Below are 22,562 nucleotides of genomic sequence, written 5' to 3' on the forward strand. Positions count from 1 at the left end.
ACCAACCAACTCAGTCAACCAACCAATCAACGCACAAATAAACGAATGAACAAAATCAAATCAAGCAATGAACGAACTAACCAACGGACAAATAAAAGAACGAACCAACAAACAAACATCCAACCATCAAACCACAGAACTAAATCAGTCAACCAACCAACCAATCAATAAACAAACAAATTTGACTAAAGAACGAACAAACGAAAATCAATCAACCAACCAACCAACCAATCAATACATTTATATTTAACTTATTATATTTAGTAATTTGCCTTACTGTAAACACATAAATAGATTCAAAAAAGTAATTATATAATATAATAAAAATAATAATAAAACATGAGATATAATAATTGTATATTATAAAATAATCAAATATATATTATATTATATTATATTATATTATATTATATTATATTATATTATATTATATTATATTATATTATATTATATTATATTATATTATATTATATTGTTATGTTATGTTATAATATATTATATTATATTATATTATATTTTATTATATCATATTATATTATATTATATTATATTATATTATATTATATTATATTACATTATATTATATTGTTGTTATGTTATAATATATCATATCATATAAAATTATATTATATTATATTATATTATATTATATTATATTATATTATATTATATTATATTATATTATATTACATTGTTATGTTATAATATATTATATTATATTATATTATATTTTATTATATCATATTATATTATATTATATTATATTATATTACATTATATTATATTGTTGTTATGTTATAATATATCATATCATATAAAATTATATTATATTATATTGTTATGTTATGTTATGTTATAATATATCATATTATATTATATTATATTATATTATATTATATTATTACATTATATTGTTATGTTATGTTATAATATATCATATCTTATCATATTATATTATATTATATTATATTATATTATATTATATTATATTATATTATATTATATTATATTATATTATATTATATTATATTAATATCAGAATAGTGTCATTTCATATAACAGAACCTACAGATTATTATTAATTGAGTTAATCATCACCGCATGGAGCTGTTCTATTTTTTAGCATACTTATATTTTGCGGTTGTTATTAAGAATAAATGAGAAGATCATATTTACATATAATCTCAGAAGATCAAACGGTGTATTTGATAGAAAGATGTAAACTGCATGGAGGATTTACACCATTAGAGGAACAATTGCAATGCGCATACTGCTGTAAAGCTGTACAGAATGCTACAAACACACACACAAACACACACTCTCTCTCTCTCTCTCTCTCTCTCACACACACACATCTCTCTGTAAGAATTTAATTTGTGCTGGCAGGATTGATATGATGCTGGGATTCACACACCAGGCGAGCTGGACTCCAGACCTCCCTCCGCGGCAGCTCTCAAAACACAACAATGCATCAAATCAATGGTTCAGTCAACAACAGAAGAGTGGGAAATATGGGACACACACTCACCTGTAGATGAGGTGTGTCGAGAAAGCCACTGTCTGCTTCAACTCCTCAAACATCATACACACTCACATCACACTATTAACAACAGGTCCTGAAGATTTAATCATTACTGGAAAATGGAGAAGTGTTTGTGTGTGTGTTTGTGTGTGTGTTTGTGTGAGTTTGTGCATTGTGTGTTTGAGTTTGCAAGGGATTTGTGTGCACATATGTGTGATGCATGTGTTTGTGGATGTGATGGGTGTTTATGTTGATGACTGTGATACGTGGGTGCATGTTTAATGTGTTTGAGTGTATGTGTGTGTGTGTGAGAGATGTGTTGGTGTATGTGTTTATGTGTGTCTTCGTGTGTGTGTTTGTGTATGTGATGCATATGTGAGTTTGCCTGTGTGTCCTAAATGCGTGTCATGAGTTTGTCTGTGTGTTTGCCTTTGTGTTATGTGTGTGCATGTGTGTACATATGTGTGTTTGTGTGTCCAAGTCTGTATATGTGTGTGTGCATGTATCATGTGTGTCCGTCTGTAATGTTTATGTGAGTGTGTGTGTGTTTGTGTGTCTTTGTATCTAGTGTGTGTGTGTCTGGATTGTCACAGTTGATCATATCAGTCTGCCCTGTGCTTTCCACAGCAGAATATGGGTGTGTGTGTGTGTGTGTGTTTGTGTGTGTGTGTTTGTGTGTTTGTGTGTGTGCGTCTGTGCTCTAGCAGCTCTTCCTCTGGTGATTTCCGCTGTCCACTCGCCCCTGCCTGTCTGTCCAGGTCAGTCCCTGTGCGTCCCGTGTCAAACACAGCTTTAACAGAGCAGCTCACACACACACACACACCTCCAGTCCTCAGAGATCACACACAAACAGGTGTATGACAAGCCAAGACTCCAGAAGTTTCCCAACAACTTTCCCTCTGTCTGCTGATTTTGAATGAAGCAGCAATGCACCGAGATTTACGGGTGGGGGTGGGGGGGGTGTATTGTGTGGGTAATCAGAGTGTAAAGCTGAACTCACTGGTTCTGAGTGTTATCGGTGTGACCTCGATCTCACTGCTGGTCTGGTAGGGCTGGAAGGCTGACAGGTTGCTGGAGTTGAGTTCAGTGCTGGTGAAGAGCTCTGGGCTCTGGGTGCCGGTGGAGCTGGCGCTGGTGCCATCGCCACCATGATGAGGGTCCTGCTCCTCATACACCGCCACCAGCTGGAGGAGGAGAAAACTGGATTAATCACAGCACATACAGCAAAACTACATGCAAATGCAATGGTGGCCGAGAGATCTTAACCTGCAATTTAAGAGAACATATGCATAACAAAAAACACCAGTAAGTTAAGAAAAGATCTTCATCGGTTTTATAGCATACATGTTGCAAATCCGCACAACACAAACTCATTAAAAAAACACACTGCATTTTCCTACAATGCAAACTAATTGAGAAAACTCCTGCATTTTCTCACAACACATGCAAATAGCACAGAGCACAAGGAAAATGTTTCAAAAATGCAAAAATGTGACAAACCCACGTTGAAATATCAAAAATATTTTTATTTTAATTTTAAATCTGAATGAATGCTTTTGATTCTCTTTTTGATTCTGAAAATGAGTTTGATCATCTGAATGAATGAGTTTGGTTCTCATTTTGGTTCTGAGAATAAGTTTGATTCACTTTTTGATTCAGAAAATGAGTCTGATTCTCAGTTTGATCCTAAAATGGATTTTGATTCTCTTTTTGATTCAGAAAATGAGTCTGATTCTCAGTTTGATTCTAAAAAAGAGTTTGATTCACTTTTTGATTCAGAAAATGAGTCTGATTCTCAGTTTGATTCTAAAAAAGAGTTTGATTCACTTTTTGATTCAGAAAATGAGTCTGATTATCAGTTTGATTCTAAAAAGGATTTTGATTCTCTTTTTGATTCAGAAAATGAGTCTGATTCTCAGTTTAATTCTGAAAGTAAATTTGATTCTAATTTTGATTCTGAGAATGAGTTTGATTAATTTTTTGATTCAGAAAAAGATTTTGATTCTCATGTTGATTCAGAAAATTAATTTGATTCTCATTTTGATTCAGAAAATGAGTCTGATTCTCAGTTTGATTCTAAAAATGAGTGATTTACTTTTTGATTCAGAAAATGAGTCTGATTCTCAGTTTGAATTTAAAATTGACTGATTCACTTTTTGAATCATTTTGATAATCATTTTGATTCTGACCAATTATCAGAATCAGAGATCCTCCTATAGCCATTTGAAATCCCTGTACAGTTATGTCAGCTGTGTTGCCTTTATCTACCCTCTAAAAAGCAGTGTTTTCGTGATTATCTTCCTCACAGCGGTACTGATTTGACCTGTGAGGACTCTCGAAACAGTCGAGAGCTGAAGCTGCATTTTACAGGCTGTTCATCCCGCTTCAGAATATTTAGACCTGAAGACGGGCCTCTTAAGACCCTCATAAATACTGTGTGATTTATAAACAAATGGCCTGTTTGATTGAAGAGCGGGCTGAAGTGAGCGAGAGCTTGTTTGTGCGCCGTCTCTCCAGCTGAGACGAGTGTGAAAACAATTACCAAACAGACATGCATCTAAACACCAACAACTGTCACTCAAACCCTGCTGGATCAGCGCCAGCGATGCTAAAGAGATTGTACAGCTATTCACATATTAATTATTATTGGGATCATAGAAGCATTTTTTTCTCAGCTATTTTAGTCAACTGAATTTTAATCTTTTTAATGTAGCAGCCTGCTTTTAAGTGCCCCTATTATGTTGTTTCAAAGGTTTCTGATTTATAATCTCATCCAATACTTTTGAAGTTTCATGATATGCTTTCATTTCCTCATAATATCCAGTGCAAGGGTGGCACGGTGGCTCAGTGGTTAGCACTGTGACCTCACAGCAAGAAGGTCAATGATTCGAGTCCCAGCTGGATCAGTTAGCATTTCATTGTGGAGTTTGCATGTTCTCCCCATGTTGGCGTGGGCTTCCTCCGGGTGCTCCGGCTTCCCTCACAGCCCAAACACATGCGCCATAGGGGAATTGAGTAAACTAAGTTGGACGAAGTGTATGAGTGTGTGTGTGAATGAGATGGATGTTTCCCAGTGCTGAGTTGCATCTACATAAAACATATGCGGGAGTAGTTGGCAGTTCATTCCGCTGTGTCGATCTCTGAAATAGAGACTAAGCTGAAGGAAAATTAATGAATAATCATTGCAGGATCAAATCAGTTTTTTTTCCTCACAGTGTCTAAAGGTTTAAGAATCATGTCTCTCTTAACCTCTGGTTGATCAGATAGCTCATTTTGCTGTGATTGGTGTTGTGATAATCTAAATTAGATGTCAGATGCCCCAGAAGCTAATTTGTGATTTGTTTATGATGGCTGTCATCTCACATTTTTTTTTATCTCATCATTTCTCATATCACCAACGCTTTCAGTACAGATGAAACTGATCTATAACCATCACTAGCATTTCAAAATAGCCATCTAACCCCTAAGTTCTGGGTGTGTTTTGAACATAATGCGCATTAAACCAATCAGATTCTCATCTGATTAAAGAGTCAATTGCGTTGCGCCAAGGGGCATTTGTTATTTACATGACTGACTTTGTAAGTGTAAAAACTGAACGCTTCAATAGCGAGAAAACAGTTAAACAGAGCATCTGCAGCGCGAGGATAAAGAACAAGCCTCATCCATTCAGCCTCTTTACTTTCTCTTTACTTTATTTTTACTCTTTACTCCTTTACTTTAGTAGAGTAAGAAAACGGTTGAAACTCACTCCACTGAACACATTCATTAGCCCACATATTTAATTTTATTTGTTAAACACAAAGATTTGTGTCTAAACTATTTCTAAATTCAGTTCTAATCTCCAGCAAAGGAATTAATGAACAATAATAACAAAGTGTGGTCGGAAAACTGAGTTATATCCAAAGTCACGTCCTGTTCTTATGCCCCATATGGTGATGCAGACGTCTCCAAAACCCCACAGCTGGACAAATCTAAACTTGTTTTAATTAAAGCAAATATGAATATCCATATAATCAATTACGGTACATGACTGGACCAAGTCTGGCTTCCAGACAAGGACCAAACATGGACCATATCTGGGCTAAATCTCAGCCAAGTCAATAACCCGGAACTGGGCCAGGTGTGTCACAACTGCAATGAAATTGATAAACCCAATCATTGCACTTTAGGCGTGCTATGGGCAGGCTTTTTCTTGTAGTGATCTGATTGGTAGAATGTTTTTCCTTTTTTTTTAAAAAAAATTTAAAAACGTATTTTAAATGTGGGTCAAACTTACATGGCCCACATATTAATTATTAACATCTGGGCCAAATAATACATTTTACATCTGGCCCAAGTCTTGTGTGCTGCCTTAAGGACAGTGCCATCTCAGCCAAACCAGGGCCATGTTTGGCCCACATGCTGTATGCCATTGCCGGATGAACGCCAGCTGTGCCAGATTTATGCCAAATTTGGGCCAGAATTCTTTGCTACCTGGGCAAAGTGGCACAAAACGTGAAAAGTACTGTTGCGCTGCTCTGAAAACAGCAACAAATTGCGCCAAACACGTCTTGCGCCCTATTGCACTGGGTGTATGATAACATCTACAAGTCTATTTCTTGTTCATTTGTTTAGATTTTTGGAAAGAGGGTGTGTCCAACAGGTGGTTTGTCAAGCCCACTCACATGTGTGGAGCACACTCAGAATTGCACAATGTTCTCAAGTACATAAAAGAAGGTCTCCAGTACAGTGTTTCCCAACCCTGTTCCTGAAGGCACACCATTTTAACCTCTTCCTAATCAAACACACCTGAAACAACTCATCAGAACATTAGAGGAGACTCCAAAACCTGACGTTAATAGGTCAAGTAAGGGAGACATGCAAAATAAGTACTGTTGGTGTGCCTTTAGGAACAGGGTTGGGAAACACTGATCTAGTAGATATAAAACAGAAAAGACTGTGTCACAGGTGGTTTGTTAAGCACATTCAAGGCACTAGACTGAAATTAAGCAGATTTGTTACACACATATTTAAGTTTATGCTGTAAGTGAAGCTGGAGTTAGTGACGACTGCTTTCAGGCAGTTCAGAATCCTTTTTTTTTCTTGTAAGAAACAATAACTTCAATATAAAAAACTTCACAGACATTTTACATTCTCAAACATGATCCCAAAAACCATAATGTGTCATTTAAAATAAACCTCTGGCTCCAAAAAACCTGGTTGTCCTCCAAAAATGGACATTTTTTCCGATCATAGCGAGACGTAATGAGTGCTGGTCATGGTGATCAGCAGTCTGCAGCGTCTTAAGGGCATTTATTTGACATGCTTTAATTGGGCCAAAGAAACAAATGAGAAGTCACTTTGAATTAGCCTGATCATAAACCACATTAAAATCAGAGCATGAGCGAGACAGACTGAAATAATCCAACCAGACTCCTCGGGTCACAGTTCTGTCTGCGAGCGACGAGTAAATCCCCAAATGTGAAGCCCAGGGCAGCGTCGTTTACCAAATCACTGACGCAAACTGCAGCACACACACACACACACACACACACACACCGTGCCTCTGTGTGTCTCTGCATGTGACTTTCTGCTTTCATTCATTCCGCTGGATGTGTGAACCGTTAATGTCGGCACAAATCAGGACAAAAGCAGTTGAATTAACCTCCCTGCTACCTCCTCTGTGCAATTTTCCCCTTTTTGCTGCATTATACTATGCTGGGGTGTGTGTGCGTGTGTGGTTGTGTGCAATTTTCCACCATGCATGTGCTCGCCATTTAATAAAAGCATTCTTCTGGGAAGTATCACAGTGTAAGTCATCATTTTGCAGTTTCTGTCAGAGTAGAAGTGGAAGCGGAGGAATATTTTATTGCTCGCAGGTTGCTCTTTCATCACTCTGGAGACTTACAGTTTATTCAGTGTTTTTCTGGAGTTTTTTTTACTTGACATGTGCTTAAATTCTGGAGGAGATGTTAAAATAGACGAAAATTAGATTATTGTTGACATACAGCACAGCGGGAGACGAGAACCATGAAAACAACATCAGAAAAGTTCTGAAAAAATGGGGATTTTGGATGGATGGATGGATGGATGGATGGATGGATGGATGAATGAAACAATTTAACGAATATATACAAGACAGACAGACAGACAGACAGATAGATAAAGGGAGGGAAGAAACAAGCATACAAATGATCAAACTATCTATCTATCTATCTATCTATCTATCAATCAAATGATGATAGATAGATGGATGGATGGATGGATGGATGGATGGATGGATGGATGGATGGATGGATGAATGGATAGATAGATTCATGGAGGGAAAAGAAGAAATGAAGAATGAAGTAATGAACAAAAAGAAACGAAGAAACAAAAGAAGGATGAATGAATGGATAGACTGGTGAAGCAATAGATTGAGTGTGTGAAGGAAGGAAGAAAGAAACCAGAAGGAAGGAACGAATAAATGAATGAATGAAGGTAGGAACGAATGAACAAATGAGCGAATGAAGGTACGAACGAAGGAAAGAAAGAAACTAGGAAACAAACAAAGGAACGAACCAGGGAAACGAACGAATGAAGTAATAAATGAAGTAATGAATGAAGGAATGAATTACCAAAGAAAGGTATGAAGGTACGAACGAAAGTAGGAATGAAGGAACGGACGAAGGAACGAACAAAGGAATGAACCAGGGAAATGAAAGATCAAATGAAGGAATGAAGGAAAGACCAAAGGAAAGAAGGAATGAATGAAACAGGGAAACAAAAGAATGAATCAGGGAAATGAAGGAATGAACGAAGGAATGATCCAGGGAAACGAAGGAAAGAACGAAGGAACGATCTAGGCAAATGAAGCAATGAACGAAGGAACGATCTAGAGAAACGAAGGAACAAACAAAGGAACTCACAAAAAATGAAGGATTGAAGGAATAAAGAAGCAATTGAAGGAACAAAGGATGGATGGATGGATGGATGGATGGATGGATGGATGGATGGATACAAATGGAACAATAGACAGATGGAACGATAGAATGATGAATGATAGACAGAATAAGATTGACTGAACGATAGAAGATGGATCGATAAAATGGATGGATGAAGGGATGGATGGATGGATGGGGGGAGGAAGGGAAGAAACAAGCATGTGAACAAATATAACGCATTCACACGGTATATAAAAATTAGCATACCGTGATTTATTCACTATTGGTGGAAAGATTTAAAACTCACTCTCTCACCAAAACTTCTGACCAATCAAATGCTCTCTTTTGGCTGACTGTTTAAAAAGGGAGGTGCTATGTTAAGCCCCGCCCTGTCTTAATGTTTCAGTCGAAATAACATCACAGATCGAATAAAACCGCAGATTTTAAAGCACTTCACAGGACATTTAACAATGTAAACCAGCGCTCATCTTTATTCCTGTCATATAAATATCCCTGCATTTGTCTTGCAGCCATGATTGTCTTCTTCAGTCCGTTTAGAGAGTATAAACAAAACATAAATGAACAAATACAGTCCGAATCTGTCCAGTTAAATAAAGTTTGGTGTGACCTTCAGAAACACAGCTCCAGTCTGAGGCAGAGAGATTGTGGGTTTCCAGAAGCCTCCGCAAGCCTGTTATCTGAAGTGCACAAACTCTTCAAGGACTGTTTTCTGTGCTACAGGCCCCCGTTCAGTTCTGCTCTATCACAAATTTGCAATACAATACTTCAATTTTCCTTCCTTAGTTGTTGTTTCTGTTTATGGACATAAGAAGATAAGAGCGGACGTGTCCTGCCAGAAACACAGACGGTTCCTCTGCACTGTTTTGAAATGATAATGATGGTTACAAATAAACTGGCGACAAATGCGAATGACGGATCGGTTTCATGTTTGCAGAGAGACGTTTGTGACAAGAAGCTGCACAAATGACAAACACTGAGATTTAAAGAAATGGTGAGGAGTTGAAAATGTGGGACGACAGCCATCGCAAACAAATCACAATATAGTTTTCGACTGGATTTGAATTCTAAATCAGATTGTTATGTGCTGTTTTATTTCACTATATATACATATATATATATGGGCGAAGCAGTGGCGCAGTAGGTAATGCTGTCCCCTCACAGCAAGAAGGTCGCTAGGGCGCTGGTTCGAACCTCGGCTCAGTTGGCGTTTCTGTGTGGAGTTTGCATGTTCTCCCTGCGTTCGCGTGAGTTTCCTCTGGGTGATCCGGTGAATTATGTAGGCTAAATTGTCCGTAGTGTATGAGTGTGTGTGTGTATGTTTCCCAGAGATGGGTTGCGGCTGGAAGGGCATCTGCTGCGTAAAAACTTGCTGGAAAGGTTGGCGGCTCATTCCACTGTGGCGACCCCGGATTAATAAAGGGACTAAGCCGACTAGAAAATGAATGAATGAATGAATATATATTGTTTTGTTTGATGTTAGTTTTCTTTCTTTGTGTATTTATTTTTATTCACCCTCCTCTCTGCTTACTCAACCCTTAGGTTTCTTATTGGTTTACCATCTGTCCATCATTATTATGACGGTGTCGGAGAGAAAGAGGAGAAAGACGCAGATGAGAAAGACAGCGACTGTGTTTACATGGACCCCAGTAATCGATTTATTTGCCAAATTATTAAATGGTGGACTTTAACTGCAGTGTGGCTCTCTCATTCAAAAACTTTATTCATGCCCCTTTTGACAAAAGAGTATAAGTTTAAATGTTTATTTCTTTTTCTTTTCATTTATTATTGTTACATTGCTTTAACTATTGAGTAAAAAAATAGCTTAAATAGAGAATTGAGTCCTGCCTCATCTTTAGTCTGTCGCACACATTACACCTGTCTCACATAAATGTTACAGCATCCCACTTAAATATCTTAAACTCGTAGCAATACATTTATATCAGAGCAAGGAAATGTTCACAGTATGTCTGATAATATTTTTTCTTCTGGAGAAACTCTTATTTGTTTTATTTGGGCTAAAATATAAGCAGTAATTAATTTTTTTAAAAGCATTTTAAGGACAAAATTATTAGCCCCTTTAAGCTAATTTTTTTTTCGACAGTCTATAGAACAAACCATCGTTATACAATAACTTGCCTAATTACTCTAACCTGCCTAGTTAACCTAATTAACCTAGTTAAGCCTTTAAATGCCACTTTAAGCTGTATAGAAGTGTCTTGAAGAATATGTAGTCTAATATTATTTACTGTCATCATGACAAAGACAAAATTAATCAGTTATTAGAGATGAGTTATTAAAACTATTATGATTAGAAATGTGCTGAAAAAATCTGCTCTCCGTTAAACAGAAATTGTGGAAGAAATGAACAGGAGGTCTAATAATTCAGGGGGTTAATAATCTGACTTCAACTATATATTCATATCTCCTGACCTGAATCCTGTTTAAACATTTTTTAATCCCTTAGTCCCGCGGCGGCGCTACACACGGCGGTGGTGGCCATTTTGAACTGTCACCCACTGTACATGTAGACTTGCAGAATCTCTTCGTAATAGTTTTGGTTGAGTTTTATCTATTTTATCCAACACAATCTCACGGCAATTCATAACTTTTTCATTTAGTGGCTAATTCGTATGAATTCGTACGATCTAATTCGTACAATTTAGTACGATTTGCTTTTCCCCCAATGACAGTTGGGGTTAGGGGTGGGGTTAGGTGCCACGCCTCCTTTTTGAAATCGTATCATTTCGTACGACTGAAATCGTACGAATTCGTACGAATTAGCCACTAAAGTGGCAAAACGTAAAATACTTACGTTTTCTCGTGAGATCATGCTGATTTTATCACTTGCAAATCACTGACTTAGTGTTGCCAAACACTAAGCTTTGTCCTCTGTAAAACACATTCAGCATCTGACAGCACAGAGTAAGCACGATTCGTCAAACACACAGTACACGCATGTAAAAGCGAAGTATAATTTGTCTTTTAGTCACACCCAGCTCTGCTTCTCATGCAGGATCAGCCTCTCATTATCAACGTGAACAGGAAAAACCCAAGGAATGAAGTGAGGTGAATCTTCCCAGTGCCTTTCATGTCTTCCCGCTTTGATCTGCAAGTCTTCGCAGTGGGCGATTACAGCAGGACCCTGATGAGCGGATCTGTTCCATTAACTCTGACAGCATCTCTATTGTCTGATCTTTCTCAGATCGGCCATCACAACTCCACATTCATCACTGATATCGACACGTAATGAAGACAGCTAGGCATTAGCATAAGCATGACAACTGTGTGTGCTTCAAAAGCTTCTTTTCTCATTCAAGTGCTATCAAACAAGCCAGGTTGACCTTAATGGCTGTGACGGTTAACAAGATAATACTGGAGGCATTGCTGCAGCTATGCTTACAATTATAGGAACAGGCCCTAAAATGACTCGTCTGGCAACCCGAACTGGCAATTTCCTCAAAGCAAAACCTGCTGAGGATTAATAACAGTTTCAACCCAATTACAGCACTTTACTCTATTTAAGTGGAGTAAACTCAAAAATGTCCTAAAGTTTGTTGCCTTAAAATTTTAAGCTGAGTCTGAACTTTATTTTTTTCAGTGTACATAGTCCTTTGTGGAAAAGTGTTTGCCCCTAAACCTAAAAATCAGACAACGTGAGTTGGCTCAAACAACTGCAATCAAGTGTTATTATTTAATGTGCAATGAGTCTGTTACAGCGCTGTGAGGGATTTTAGGCCCATTCATATTTGCAGAATTGTAATTCAGTCACACTAGAGGGGCTTTGAGAAAGAACCGGCTTTTTAAGCTCATGCAACAATATCTCAATCAGATTTAGGTCAGGACTTTGACTAGGCCACTCCAAATTCTCCAAACATTTTTTGCATGGCTGCAATGGTCAACAAGATAATACTAGAGGCATACCTGCAGATATGCTAACAATTATAGGAACGGGTCCTAAAATGACTCATCTGGCAACTTAAATGGCCAATTTCCTCAGAGCAAAACCTGCTGAGGATTAATAAAATTTAAGTCTTAATCAAATTCTCACCTCTAATGAAGGCAGCTAGGCATTATCATGAGCAGAACAACAGTATGTGCTTCAATTTTTTTATTATTATTAAAGGAAAACAAATGATAAAACTACAAGGTCCTGTGTGAAAAGCATTTGCCCCTAAACCTAACAACTGGTTGTGCCGCCCTGAGCTGAAACAACTGCAATCAAGCGTTTTTGATGACTTGCAATGAGTCTGTTTCAGCGCTGTAAAGAAATTTTGGTGCACTCATCAATGCAGAAATGCTGTTATTCAGCCACATTGGAGGGTTTTCGAGCAAGAACCACCTATTTTAACTTCATGCCACAGTATCTCAATTGGTTTTAGGTCAGGACTTTGACTAGGCCACTCCAAAATCTCCAAACATTATTTTTCCAACACAGGGATATGAAGTATTGGATTTTGTTTTCCCTTAATAATAAAACGTTCATTTAAAAACATGTATGATGCATTTACTTAGTTTACTTTATTGCTATCTTTAATTAATATTTAAATTACTTTGATGATCTAAAACTAGGTATTAACATTAGGTATCTAGGTATCTTTTTTACCCTAATGGTTAACAAGATAATACTACAAGCATTCCTGTAGCAATAATTATAGGAACAAGCCCTAAAATGACTCATCTGGCAACCCAAATGGCCAATTTCTTCAGAGCAAAATGTGCTGAGGATTAATAAAGTTTAATTCCTCATCAAATTCTCACCTGTAATGAAGACAGCAGTCATTAGCATACACAGAACAACCATATGTGCTTCAAAAGCTTTCTTTTTCATTCAAGTGTTATCAAACAAGACCTTAATGGATGACGGTTAACAAGATAATACTAGAGGCAATCCTGCAGCTATGCTTACAATTATAGGAACAGGCCCTAAAATGACTCGTCTGGCAACCCGTACGGCCAATTTCCTCTGAGCAAAACCTGCTGAGGATTAATAAACTTTTATTCCTCACCTCTAAACTTCATTTCAGAGGGAGCATGACAAATATTTTATGACTGGAGCATGAAAGTGGACCAGCGAAGCCTGTGGCGGTGGTATCGCACAAAAACGAGGCTCAAAGTAAGTCACCTCCACTTGATTAGTCGCCGCAGCTCAATAGACTGGCTCACGGCGAAACGTCCAATTGGCCGGATAAACGAGCGGTCAAAGTTTCATCAGTTGTCAGGGTTTCTTTCCCTCTCTCTCTCTCTCTCTCTTTTCGGGCACTTTGTAAGTGAATCCACACAGAGCTCAAGGCGGTGGGATTAATGCCAGGGAATCATTTGTGTGAAACCTCTGCTAAACTCCTAAGGGCTATAAAATAAGAGTCTGAAGGCGCACAGGAAAAAAAAAAGAAGTCTGTGAACTCATCAAATGTTACGGAGAAATCTGAAGCAGGCACAATAAAGTAAACAAACAACAAACCGAGCAGGAAAACACCAGAACTACATATCAGACAGCTTCAGGATAGCCCCAGATTCAAGCTTCAGCCTCTGAAAACTACACCTAAAAGAAGTCAACAAATGAACAGAAGTTTATGTGTGATGAAAAAACAACTTAATCAAATGATCATACAACTCTTCAGATAACTTTTTTAGAAGAAGAAGAAGAAGAAGAAGAAGGAGGAGGGTAAGCATTTCTGTCAACTGATTTCTTCTCTTTTTTTTGCATGTTTGTCATACTTTAATGTTTCAGATCATCAAACAAATTGACACACAGTTTACTTACAGTTAACTGAAATGAAGGTTTTCATTATTAAAGGAAAAACAACTACATAGTCCTATGTGACAAAAGTGCCCCCTAGCCTAATGGTCAAGCTTTTTTTCATAACTTGGAATGAGTCTGTTACAGCGCTGTGAAGGAAATTTGTCCACCCATATTTGCAGAATTGTCGTAATTCAGCCACATTGGGTGGTTTTTGAGCAAGAAATGCCTTTTTAAGGTCATGCCACATCATCTCAATTGGATCTAGGTCAGGACTTTGACCAGGCCACTCCAAAGTCTCCAAACACTTTTTCACACAGGGCTAGGGATTTTGTCTTCCCTAATAATAAAAACTTGATGTGCATGATGTGTTAAATTGCACTATCTTAGACTAATATGTAAATGAGTTTGATGGTCTGAAACATGAAAGTGTGACAAACATGCTAAAAAATATGTGTACGTAAAGAGAAATACGTACATAAATACGTAAAGAGTAATGTCTTTTTTCTCATTTGACATTGAATGGTTACAGGTTTTTAGCTTTCTTTAAATGATCTTGTTTTGTGTTCAGTAGAATAAAAACCCCACAAAGGATTGAAAACACTTGAGGGTGAGTAAATAATGAATAAATTGTGTGAACTATCCCGTTAAATGTATACCAAAAGAAGAGTTTTGGAAACAAAATCTAAAATTATAGTATGATATATTATATTTTTGTTGAGCAACAGGCTTGCACACTTAAGGACAAATAATACTTTTAAAATGCTTAAAAAAAAGTATATACATATTTTTTCATTTCTAAACCATTACCCTTGGCATACATAGCAAAAAGATTGCTGAGGTTGACTTATTTTACTAATAAACCTTCCAATTTCTGTGGGAAAATAACATTAATAAAATATGTTTATAGACTATTTTGAGGGATGTAAACAATAATGTTGAGATTACTGTAATTATGTTAAGATTTGATTGAATTGCCTCTTGTTAGGGGTATGAAATAATTTAACAACAAGCAGGAACTGTACATGGGCCAATGACATCTCCACATTGAAATGGTCTATAGACATAAATTCATTCATTCATTTTCTTGTCGGCTTAGTCCCTTTATTAATCGGGGGTCGCCATAGCGGAGTGAACCGCTAACTTATCCAGCAAGTTTTTTTGCCCTTCCAGCCGCAACCCATGTCTGGGAAACATCCACACACACACACACACATTCATACACTACGGACAATTTAGACTACCCAATTCACCTGTACCACATGTCTTTGGACTGTTGGGGAAACCGGAGCACCCGGAGGAAACCCACGCGAACACAGGGAGAACATGCAAACTCCACACAGAAACGCCAACTGAGCCGAGGCTCAAACCAGCGACCTTCTTGCTGTGAGGCGACAGCATTACCTACTGCGCCACTGCCTCGCCCTCTAAATATAAATTTAAAAAATATATATTTTGACTGCCATATCCTGTCTAACTAAAACTAATAATGGGCTTAAAGTTTTGATTTAGTAAAAAAAAATGTTCTAAGACAAACATGAATAATGATGAAATCCAAACTATGTAGTGTTAAGAATGTATGTTTATTGGTATAATCCACTAAGCATAGCAATGCATTTAAAGATAGATTATCCATATCTCTAATATATTGTTTTAGTACACTGTTAAGAAAAAAAAGTTGACTCAGCTAAAATTTTAAGGCAACTTGATGCAGAGATTTTAAATAGACACAACTTAAATCGAGTCAAGTGCAGTACTTTCAATTCAATTTACATTTATTTCTATAGCGCTTTTACAACGTAGATTGTGTCAAAGCAGCTTCACATAAAAGTTCTAGTAGACTGAAACTGTGTCAGTCCAGTTTTCAGAGTTGAAGTTCAGTTTAGTTCATGTTGAGTGTGGTTTAAATGTACTCTGCACTTGATTCAACAATTATAGCCAAATGTACTTGGATTGAAAGTTGAGTCCACTCAATAAAGCTGTGCAGCAAATTGCCTTAGAGTTTTAAGTTAAGTGAACTTAACTTGTTTTCACCATGTAATTTTTGCTTTAGTACTGTAATGCCATCTGCATCTTTTCCAAAGCAACACGCAAGTTCATATTTGACCAAACCAGCTTTCAAAGTCTCAAAAAAACAAAAAGCACAGTGTGTCTGAATGACGCCAGCTCACGAACGACATTTGGTTACAAACAACAAACCACATCTGCTCGCAAAACAATCGTCCACATCGCATATTCATTCACGCCAACATCCCAAACTCAGTCGTATTTCAACATGGCCAAGCGCTCTGGACTTGCCAGGATTTCAAGGGTGGTTAATTTAATGGGCTTCTAATCGAAAACGGTCAATGGGAATTGCAGTTCAGTCCTAATGAAGGGTCATGAAAGAACATATGCTGTGTGCCATTCAGCCAAAAGCATTATGTTAGTTGTTCACAGCAAATTGCAACAGGTTTCATTTCTATTATGCGAAGTCTCTAAAACCACTCTGCATTTGTGTTCGTTTCCATTTACTCTGCATTTGCTTCAACAATTATAGCTAAAGCTGGACATTAAGGAGACAACACAAAGCATTTTTGTAAAGGATGCGAGGATGAATAAAACGGGCTAAATAAACTGAAAAACAAAAGCACCCAACTGTTACTACTTACCAAATTGACTTTTAAACTAGCCTGATATTTCAGTTCATTTCATTTCACAGTTAAATGGCAGTAAAATGATTAAATTCACCATCTGACTGCACAAATGTGTCCATTTATACTCTGCATACTGTGATGAAGACAAACTCTTTATAAACTTAGGTAATTGTCAAGGAAACATCATTAACAATAATGTTAATTTTGTGACATTATAACTTGGTGATATTAATTATTCATATACTGTAAAATGTTTAATAAATTAAATTAAATTATTGACAACTATTTTACCATATCACAACAACGCAATAGTCAAACCAAATTATACGGTAAGAAACAGGCCTTGTTTTCTTCTCAGATACTGCATCTTTTTGTTCTTCGACTGTCTCAAACACTGAGTATTTGTCATCATTTAGCTGCAAGGGCATCCATAAAAGACTGATATTTCATTTACTTTCCTCCTCTGAAAGGTTACACACCAATCCATGCCCTGCCTTTTCATCCGAGCTCCGGATTCTCCACCTCCTTCCATAAATCAACCATCCATCAAACCAGACGGCCAAAACAACGGACTTTATCTTGCTTATTCGAGAATAACTAGCGGTTACACAACACTCATAAGTCAGCAAAAGTGAAAACTTTCAGGTCACCCAGACGCCAGTTTTCAGCCTGAGCCGCTTCAGTCACTCTGTACTGAAAATTTACATCAATTGCTATAGTTATAATTTGTTAATACCAAGAATTTTAAAATAAATTTAAAGTTTGACCTTAATGCCAATTAATCAATCAATCACGAAAGTGAATCTTGTGATTTGGCCAAGTACAGTGACATATACATAAAATTTGTGCTCTGCATTTAACCCATTCAAGAGTACACACTTTCGTACACAACACACAAACACACCATGAACCCACTCCCAAAGAAGTAGGCGGTCATTCCAACTGTGACCTTCAGATAAAAGGTCTCTCTAATCATTAGACCATTGCTGCCCACCAACTAGCCACTCACCAACCACCAATAAATCAAACAGTCACCAATCAACCAATCACCCACCCGCCAACCAACCAATCAACCAACCAGCCACCAATAAACCACTTAAGCAACCAACCAATCAACCAACCAACCAAAATAACCAACCAAAAAACCTACTACCCAACCAAGCAACCAAATGGCATATCCAAGCAATCATTCCAATTAATCCAATCAACCAACCAATTCAAGCAAGCAAACAACAAACAAACCAACTAACCAACCTACGCAACCAATCAAAGCAAGCAACCAACAAACCAACCAACCAACAAACCAACAAACAAACAAACAAACAAACAAACCAACCAACCAACCAACCAACAAACCAACCAACCAACAAACCAAAAAACAAACAAACCAACCAACCAACCAACCAACCAACCCAAGCAAGCAAGCAACCAACAAACCAACCAACCAACCAATCTAACCAACCAACTAACTAACCAATCCAAGCAAGCAAACAAGCAAGCAAGCAAGCAACCAACCAAACAAACCAACCAACTAACTAATCCAAGCAAGCAAACAAGCAACCAACCAACCAACCAACCAACCAACCAATCTAAAAAACCCACCAACCAACCAACCAACCAATCCAACCACCTAAACTAAGCAACCAACCAACCAACCAACCAACCAACCAATCTAAAAAACCCACCAACCAACCAACCAACCAATCCAACCACCTAAACTAAGCAACCAATCAACCAACCAATCCAACCACCTAAACTAAGCAACCAATCAACCAACCAGCCAATCAATCAACCTATACTAGAGATTGTCTTGGAATAATGGTAAGTTACGTAACGCACTTAAGTCTTCAAAAGTGGAAAGTTTAAGGTCACCCACAAGTCTTTTTTTGTCTTTCCGTCACGCTTTACTACACATTTCTCATCACACTTCAGCCTCTGAATATTTCATGGCTTTATCTCTCCATTATTTGCGTCGCTGGGCTCTTCTTCTCTGAGTGCTTAGCCCTGTTCAGCTCCTCATTAACAGCATCGAATATTCAGACAATACGTCCAACCTCGCGCTCCAGATCTTCTTGTGTCTCACCTTAATGCATCTTTCAGAAGAGCTGCCGAAAACAGAACCAAATACACTAGCAAGACCATAAAGCCTGAGAGATAAATGTAGTCTAAACTCGATGACAAAGCTAAAGTGCGGGTCAGTTATACATGTACAGCTGAAGTCAGAATTATTAGCCCTCCAGTTAAATTTTACTTCATATTTTTTCCCTCAAGTTCTGAGATTTGTTTATATATATATTTCTAAACATAATAGTTTGAATAACTCATTTCTACAAACTGGTTTATTTTCTTTTTGCACATAATATGACAGCACATAATATTTGACCAGATATTCTTCAAGACACTAGTATTCAGCTTAGAGTGACATTTAAAGTCTTATCTCGGTTAATTAGGGTAAAGTTAAGGTAATTAGGCAAGTCATTGTATAACAGTAGACAATCCAAAACAAATATTGCTTAAAAATTAAAAACTGCTTTTATTTTAGCCAAAATAAAACGAATAAATTTCTCCAGAAGAAAAAATATTAGAAGAAATACTGTGAAAATGTCTTTGCTATATTAAATATCACCAGAAATATTTGCAAAACGTATGCAAGAAACCTCTCATGGATGCACTGGGACATATCCTCAGTGATGTATCCTGGGATCATTGGGTGTTTTAAGTCTCTCAACATTATACACTCTCACCCAGCCGAGGTTGATCAAGTCCCAAATTCCCATCCCAGTAGCACTCCACGGATTAGCCCTCTTAATCAGTAGTGTAGCACATTATCACGCGGGGCCCCTCCATGGTCACACCACTGCTCTTAATCCAAAGCCACCTTGTGACCTTCTCTGTTGCTTCACTTTTTCTTCGCCACCCTTAATATGCCCAAACGACTTTGCAAAGTGATCGCCCTGCAAAGCCTCTACAGCCAACTTCTATGTGCCCATACAAAGTTTTCCATCCTCTCTCAGACACTCATCCACCAGTTCCTGGTACTTAGCACGTTTCTTCTCATTGGCTTCCTCAGTACACTCTTCCCGAGGCACAGTAAGTACTGAAGATTTATATTAAAGATGATATTTAGCCGCACCATATTGGTGTTTCGTAACATCTAATTTTATGAGGTAAGTTGTTAGCCCAACGCTCAACCCCCAATCTGGAAGACCAGGACATACACACATACACTATGCACAATTTAGCACCCAAAGGAAACCCACGCCAACAAAAATGCAAACTCTACTCAGAAATGCCAATTGGCCCAGTCAGGGCTCGAACCAGTGACCTTGTTGCTGTGAAGTGACAGGGCTACCCATACATATAAATATCAATAATTTCATTCATTCATTTTCTTGGCCCCTTTATTAATCAGGGGTCTCCACAGAGGAAGGAACCACCAACTTATCCAGCATATGTTTTACACAGCGGATGCCCTTCCAGCTGCCACCCATCACTGGGAAACACCCCTACACAATATAGCTTACACAATTCCCCTATAGCGCATGTGTTTGGACGTGTTGGGGAAACCGGAGCACCCAGAGGAAACCCACGCCAGCACAGGGAGAACATCCAAACTCGCATAGAAATACCAACTGACCCAGCTGAGGCTCGAACCAGCGACCTTCTTGCTGTGAGACGATCGTGCTACCCACTGCGCCACTGTGTGTCTATATATAATTTATTCATTTTCTTGTCGGGTAAGTCCCTTTATTAATCCGGGGTCGCCACAGCGGAATGAACCACCAACTTATCCAGCACATTTTTACGCAGCTGATGCCCTTCCAGCCGCAAATATATAATTTATAAATGACCAATTTTAGCATGATCACTTATTGATTTCAATGGTGTAGAATAAGAATGTTATTTTACATAAACATATCTGTTATGCTGAATGTAGAGCTTTATTTCACCCATATTTTGACATTAAATGTCCCCAAAAACACACGCATTTCTATAAAAACCTCTCTTTTGAGTTGACCTCCATTGAGCGAGACACAGATTTAGTGAGACAGGTACTTTCTGCACCTGAAAGTGATGATGAAAAGCAAACTAGCGTGAGTGGGCTGAGGAGGCGGTGTGAAAATACACGGCGCAAGCAAAGTTTAAACAGATTAGAGACTCATCCTTTCAAATCCACTTGGCCGAGATTTCCAGCGTGGCCTTTGAAGTTTCTCTTGAGTCGGGGGAAATGAATTCATTCTCCTCGTCTTTTTTTACGCCCGTGTTGCTGTACCTCCACACTGCTGCTGACTGCATGTAAAAATTCCAATAAGCTCTTCTGCGTTAATGAAATAAACCCAGGGCCTTCTGTAGCACGCTTTTTTATTCAGCCCAAAGGGAAGAACAGGGAGTTTCAGCATTATAGACCTTCAGCTGCGACGGGAGGATTGGAGAGAGTCTGGTCAACAACAAAAACTATTACAAAGGAACCGAGAGCTCATAAAGTGAACTGAATCACACTTACTGTAGAGCGGAAATCACAATGCTGACTGTAAAAAAATATATGATAAATAAATCATTTCAAACAGAGGAAAGATCAGGATGCTAAAAGAAGGAATGGGGTCATGAATATTACTTTGTATGTGACTAATGTCATATATGGCTATGGTTTTTTTCATCACAAGGTCCAGAGAACCCTGGTAGCTTAAGTGAGAATTGTGTACAAAATATACAAAATAAAAATAAGATGAAAGTAAATAGGGCAACACAGTGGCTCAGTGGTTAGCACTGTCACAGCAAGAAGGTCGCTGGTTCATGTCCAGGCTTGGCCAGTTGGCCTTTCTGTGTGGAGTTTGCAGTCCAAACACGTGCACTATCTGAATAAACTTAATTGGCCGTATGTTTGAGTGTGTGTGAATGAGTGTGTATGGGTGTTTCCCCGTACTGGGTTGCAACTGGAAGGCCATGTGCTGTGTAAAACAAGTAAGAACAGTTGGTGGTTCATTCTGCTGTGGCGACCCCTGATAAATAATGAATAAAAGTAAATAAACAGATAAAGGTTGATTAAAAATAAGGAACCAAATTGAGAAATAAACAAATAAATCAATAAAGGGGAAAATGAATAAATGAATAATAATAATAATTATTATTATTATTATTATTATTATTATTATTATTATTATTTAAAATGTTTGAAAGTACAAAAACATTTTTATCTTGGCGTACATTAGACATTAACTAAAATGTAATTTACTTTACAACAATAATCATTTGATGACCTTAAAAGACATTAGTCTGCCACTAACTATTGATTATTGTCATTTATAATCTTTATATTTTGTCACTTTCCATCAAACTGCAGTTTTAATCAGTTTCTTAAATTTTCATTCATACAAATTTGTACGATTACTTATTATTTAAATAGCTTGTTTTACATAATTCAGTCATAAGTCCAGGTCTGAACGAGTGCTGTGTAAAGGAAGAAGATAATAGTTTTAATAACTCATTTCTAATAACTGATTTCTTTTATCTTTGCCATGATGACAGTGAATAATATTAGACTAGATATTTATTCAAGATATTAGTATTCAGCTTAAGCTAATTAGGTTAAGTCATCGTAACAGTGGTTTGTTCTGTAGACAACTAAGAACAAATACTGCTTAAGGAAGCTGACAATATTGACCATAAAATGCTTTTAAAAAATTAAAAACTGCTTTAAGTTTTTAACAAACAAGACTTTCTCCAGAAGAAAAAATTGTTTTTCT

The 22,562-nt window shown here is 37.4% G+C and overlaps 1 protein-coding gene across 4 annotated transcripts in view; it reads right to left on the minus strand.

Moving 5' to 3' along the window:
• The window catches only part of pard3aa (par-3 family cell polarity regulator alpha, a), a 652,414-nt gene that overhangs the window by 447,945 nt on the left and 181,907 nt on the right, over nucleotides 1-22,562 (minus strand). For all 4 annotated transcript variants that reach the window (XM_073941362.1, XM_073941361.1, XM_073941360.1 and 1 more), the window contains exon 3: nucleotides 2,523-2,706. In XM_073941362.1, coding sequence (XP_073797463.1) covers nucleotides 2,523-2,706 — 184 coding nt within the window. The remainder of the gene's footprint in view (nucleotides 1-2,522; nucleotides 2,707-22,562) is intronic.

The sequence above is a fragment of the Danio rerio genome, chromosome 24 (assembly GCF_049306965.1).
Source record: "Danio rerio strain Tuebingen ecotype United States chromosome 24, GRCz12tu, whole genome shotgun sequence".
Lineage (NCBI taxonomy): Eukaryota > Metazoa > Chordata > Actinopteri > Cypriniformes > Danionidae > Danio > Danio rerio.